Source organism: Oncorhynchus keta, unplaced genomic scaffold (genome assembly GCF_023373465.1).
Source record: "Oncorhynchus keta strain PuntledgeMale-10-30-2019 unplaced genomic scaffold, Oket_V2 Un_scaffold_714_pilon_pilon, whole genome shotgun sequence".
NCBI classification, from domain to species: domain Eukaryota; kingdom Metazoa; phylum Chordata; class Actinopteri; order Salmoniformes; family Salmonidae; genus Oncorhynchus; species Oncorhynchus keta.
The window spans coordinates 40,001-45,000 of NW_026290992.1; the positions used below are offsets into that span (position 1 = coordinate 40,001).

General features: G+C 50.0%; 1 protein-coding gene across 1 annotated transcript in view; it reads left to right on the forward strand.

The window, feature by feature from the left end:
* gtf3c3 (general transcription factor IIIC, polypeptide 3) overlaps positions 1-5,000 on the forward strand; it is a 20,143-nt gene that overhangs the window by 6,250 nt on the left and 8,893 nt on the right. Inside the window, exons 9-15 of the mRNA XM_052517355.1 lie at positions 1,131-1,231; positions 1,355-1,526; positions 2,306-2,508; positions 3,048-3,149; positions 3,312-3,447; positions 3,782-3,924; positions 4,108-4,190. Of these exons, the coding sequence (XP_052373315.1) occupies positions 1,131-1,231; positions 1,355-1,526; positions 2,306-2,508; positions 3,048-3,149; positions 3,312-3,447; positions 3,782-3,924; positions 4,108-4,190 (940 nt within the window). The remainder of the gene's footprint in view (positions 1-1,130; positions 1,232-1,354; positions 1,527-2,305; positions 2,509-3,047; positions 3,150-3,311; positions 3,448-3,781; positions 3,925-4,107; positions 4,191-5,000) is intronic.

Sequence of the window (5,000 nt, forward strand, 5' to 3'; positions counted from 1 at the left end):
TGTCCTACTGTCCTACTGTCTGGATCTAGGACTTCATTATGAAGTCTGGCCTACTGTCTGGATCTAGGACTTCATTAGGAAGTCTGGCCAACTGTCTGGATCTAGGACTTCATTATGAAGTCTGGCCTACTGTCTGGATCTAGGACTTTGTTATGAAGTCTGGCCTACTGTCTGGATCTAGGACTTTGTTATGAAGTCTGGCCTACTGTCCTACTGTCTGGATCTAGGACTTCATTATGAAGTCTGGCCTACTGTCCTACTGTCTGGATCTAGGACTTCATTATGAAGTCTGGCCTACTGTCCTACTGTCTGGATCTAGGACTTCATTATGAAGTCTGGCCTACTGTCCTACTGTCTGGATCTAGGACTTCATTATGAAGTCTGGCCTACTGTCCTACTGTCTGGATCTAGGACTTCATTATGAAGTCTGGCCTACTGTCCTACTGTCTGGATCTAGGACTTCATTATGAAGTCTGGCCTACTGTCCAACTGTCTGGATCTAGGACTTTGTTATGAAGTCTGGCCTACTGTCTGGATCTAGGACTTTGTTATGAAGTCTGGCCTACTGTCCTACTGTCTGGATCTAGGACTTCATTATGAAGTCTGGCCTACTGTCCTACTGTCTGGATCTAGGACTTCATTATGAAGTCTGGCCTACTGTCCTACTGTCTGGATCTAGGACTTCATTATGAAGTCTGTCCTACTGTTCGGATCTAGGACTTAATTATGAAGTCTGGCCTACCGGCCTACTGTCTGGATCTAGGACTTAATTATGAAGTCTGGCCTACCGGCCTACTGTCTGGATCTAGGACTCTCTCTTCCTTTTAACCCCTCTCTCTCTCCCCCTCCTCCCCTCTCTCTCTCTCCCCCTCCCCTCCCCTCTCTCTCTCTCTCCCCCTCCTCCCCTCTCTCTCTCTCCCCCCCCCTCCTCCCCCTCTCTCTCTCTCCCCCTCCTCCCCTCTCTCTCTCCCCCTCCTCCCCTCTCTCTCTCTCCCTCCTCCCTCTCTCTCTCTCTCCCCTCCTGCCCCTCTCTCTCTCCCCCTCCTCACCCCTCTCTCTTCCCCCATCTCTCTTCCCCTCCCCTCTCTCTCTCCCTCCTCCCCTCTCTCTCCATATCTCTCCCTCTCCAGGGGAGGTTAGAGAGGTGGTAGTTCCAGACCATGTACCAGTGGACATCAGAGTGAAACTCATGGTCTGTCTGATCCACCAGCATGTTTACAGACCTCTGGATGTGAGTACCACACAACGTATCTATCTGCTTTGGGAACACATAGACTCCTACCAAATATCACACCTTATAATCTGTGTTTCTGAATGTATAAATGGACATTCCTTCATCCTCTCTACCCCCCAGTCCATGTTGACGTCTCTGATGGAGCAGAGCCCAGAGGAGCTGGGGGATCTGTACCTGGATGTGGCTGAGGCCTTCCTGGACCAGGGAGAGTACAACTCAGCCCTGCCTCTCCTCTCTGCCCTGGTCTGCTCTGAGAGATACAACCTGGCTGTTGTCTGGCTCCGACACGCTGGTAGACACACACACACACACACACACACACACACACCACACACACACACACACACACACACACACACACCACAGACACACACCACAGACACACACCACAGACACGACACACACCACACACCACACAACACAGACACACACACACCACACAACACAGACACCGCGTTAGAACGGCATCATCGTACCGCGTCATAACGACATCATCGTACCGCGTTATAACGACATCATCGTACCGCGTCATAACGACATCATCGTACCGCGTTAGAACTCCATCATCGTACCGCGTTAGAACTCCATCATCGTACCGCGTTAGAACTCCATCATCGTACCGCGTTAGAACTCCATCATCGTACCGCGTTAGAACTCCATCATCGTACCGCGTTAGAACTCCATCATCGTACCTCGTTAGAACTCCATCATCGTACCTCGTTAGAACTCCATCATCGTACCGCGTTAGAACGACATCATCGTAACGCGTTAGAACGACATCATCGTACCGCAATTTTAACGACATCATCGTACCTCGTTAGAACGACATCATCGTACCTCGTTAGAACTCCATCATCGTACCTCGTTAGAACTCCATCATCGTACCTCGTTAGAACTCCATCATCGTACCTCGTTAGAACTCCATCATCGTACCTCGTTAGAACTCCATCATCGTACCTCGTTAGAACTCCATCATCGTATCTCGTTAGAACTCCATCATCGTACCGCGTTACAACTCCGTCATCTCAACAGTTCCTAAAGTGTTAATTGAAATGTAATGTGTGTCTCCAGAGTGTCTGAAGGCGCTGGGCCACATGGAGGTAGCAGTGAAGAGTTACAACAGGGTAGTACAGATGGCTCCTCTTCACCTGGAGGCCAGGCTGTGTCTCTCTACTCTGCAGCAGCAGCTGGGTCGACCTCTCTGTGCCCTCAAGGCCCTGGAGCCCATGTACGACCCAGACACACTGGCACAGGACGCCTCCGCAGCACAGCAGGCAGGTGGAGGGGGAGGGAGGGGGAGGACAGGAGGGTGGAGGGGTGGGTACTGATTGTCCCTGTGTGGTGTGTTGTGTGTGTGTGTGTTGTGTGTGTGTGTGTACTGATTATCCCTGTGTGGTGTGTTGTGTGTGTACTGATTATCCCTGTGTGGTGTGTTGTGTGTGTACTGATCATCCCTGTGTGTGTGTGTGTGTGTGTGTGTGTGTGTGTACTGATTATCCCTGTGTGGTGTGTTGTGTGTGTGTGTGTGTGTGTGTGTGTGTGTGTGTGTGTGTGTGTGTGTGTGTGTGTGTGTGTACTGATTATCCCTGTGTGTGTGTGTGTGTGTTGTGTGTGTGTGTGTACTGATTATCCCTGTGTGGTGTGTTGTGTGTGTACTGATTATCCCTGTGTGTGTGTGTGTGTGTGTGTGTGTGTGTTTGTGTGTGTTGTGTTGTGTTGTGTTGTGTGTGTACTGATTATCCCTGTGTGGTGTGTGTGTGTACTGAATATCCCTGTGTGTGTGTGTGTGTGTGTGTGTGTGTGTGTGGTCCAGGAGTTGAAGCTGCTGCTACACCGCTCTACTCTCCTGCGTTCCCAAGGCCGACTGGATGACTACCTGGATACCATGCTGACCATGCTGGCTATGCTGCTGAAGGTAGGCTTCTAACAATTTGTAAGTCGCTCTGGATAAGAGCGTCTGCTAAATGACTTAAATGTAAATGTAACACACACACACACACACACACACACACACACACACACACACACACACACACACACACACAGATGTTGTTCCTACTGATGTTGTGTCATTCAGGTGGCTATGACGCGGGCCCAGGTGTGTGTCAAAGCCAGCATGTGGGCGGGGGTCAGACACCTGCGTCTGGTCAAGGTGTCTAAGGACCTGGTGTCTGACATCCACGACCAGGAGGCAGCCTACCAGGACATCAGTGGTAAGACTCCTCTGATTGGTCACGTGTTACAGATGTACTGAGAGGTTACAGACCCAAAAAGAGAAACGATTAAGCAATGTTCTCTCCCTCTCACTCATTTCCATCTCTCTCTCTCACTTACTTCCATCACTCACTCACTCATTCACTTACTCACTCATTTCCATCTCTCTCTCTCTCTCTCTTTTTTACTCACTTCCATCTTTCTCTCTCTCTCTCTCTTTTTACTCACTTCCACTCACTCTCTCTCTCACTCACTCACTCACTTCCATCTCTCTCTCTCTCTCTCTCTCTCTCTTTTACTCACTTCCATCTCCCTTCCTCCCTCCCTCCCCAGGTAAGACCAGTGTGTTGTCTCGTGAGGACTGGTGGTTACTGTTGGTGAGGTGTGTGTGTACGCTGTGTGAGATGAAGCGTTTTAAAGAGGCAGAGCTGCTGGTAGACTCTTCTCTGGAGTTCTACTCCTTCTATGACGTCAAGGTAAACAGGAACCAGCTGCCGTTTTCTGCCACTTTCACTTCCTGTCATAAAAATTTAAGACATTGTTCATTATAAAGAAAATGTTTTGTATTTGAAAAATGACGTAATTTATTGTTATATCTTTCTAAATGTATCGTTAGCACTTTGTTGGTTAAATCTACAGGACAGTAATGTGTTGTTTAGGTGAAGAGGAAAGAGCTGGAGTTCTTTGGTCTGTCGGCTGCTTTCCTGGACCATAACTACCGCAAGGCCTACGATTACATCAGGTCAGACTGACTGTCCTGCTGTCTGTCCTACTGACTGTCTTACTGACTGTCCTGCTGACTGACTGACTGACTGGCTGTCCTACTGGCTGTCTTACTGACTGTCCTGCTGACTGACTGACTGACTGTCCTACTGGCTGTCTTACTGACTGTCCTGCTGACTGACTGGCTGTCCTGCTGACTGTCCTACTGACTGTCCTTACTGACTGTCCTGCTGACTGACTGACTGGCTGTCCTACTGGCTGTCTTACTGACTGTCCTGCTGACTGACTGACTGACTGTCCTACTGGCTGTCTTACTGACTGTCCTGCTGACTGACTGACTGACTGGCTGTCCTACTGACTGTCCTGCTGGCTGTCCTACTGACTGGCTGTCCTACTGACTGTCCTGCTGACTGTCTGACTGACTGACTGTCCTACTGACTGTCCTACTGACTGGCTGTCCTACTGACTGGCTGTCCTACTGACTGTCCTGCTGCCTGTCCTGCTGACTGACTGACTGTCCTACTGTCCTGCTGACTGTCCTGCTGACTGACTGGCTGTCCTGCTGACTGTCCTGCTGACTGACTGGCTGTCCTACTGGCTGTCCTACTGACTGACTGGCTGTCCTACTGACTGTCCTGCTGACTGTCATACTGTCCTGCTGACTGTCATACTGACTGACTGACTGTCCTGCTGACTGTCCTGCTGACTGTCCTGCTGACTGACTGGCTGTCCTACTAACTGACTGGCTGTCCTACTGACTGACTGCCCTACTGACTGTCCTGCTGACTGTCCTACTGACTGACTGTCCTACTGACTGACTGTCCTACTG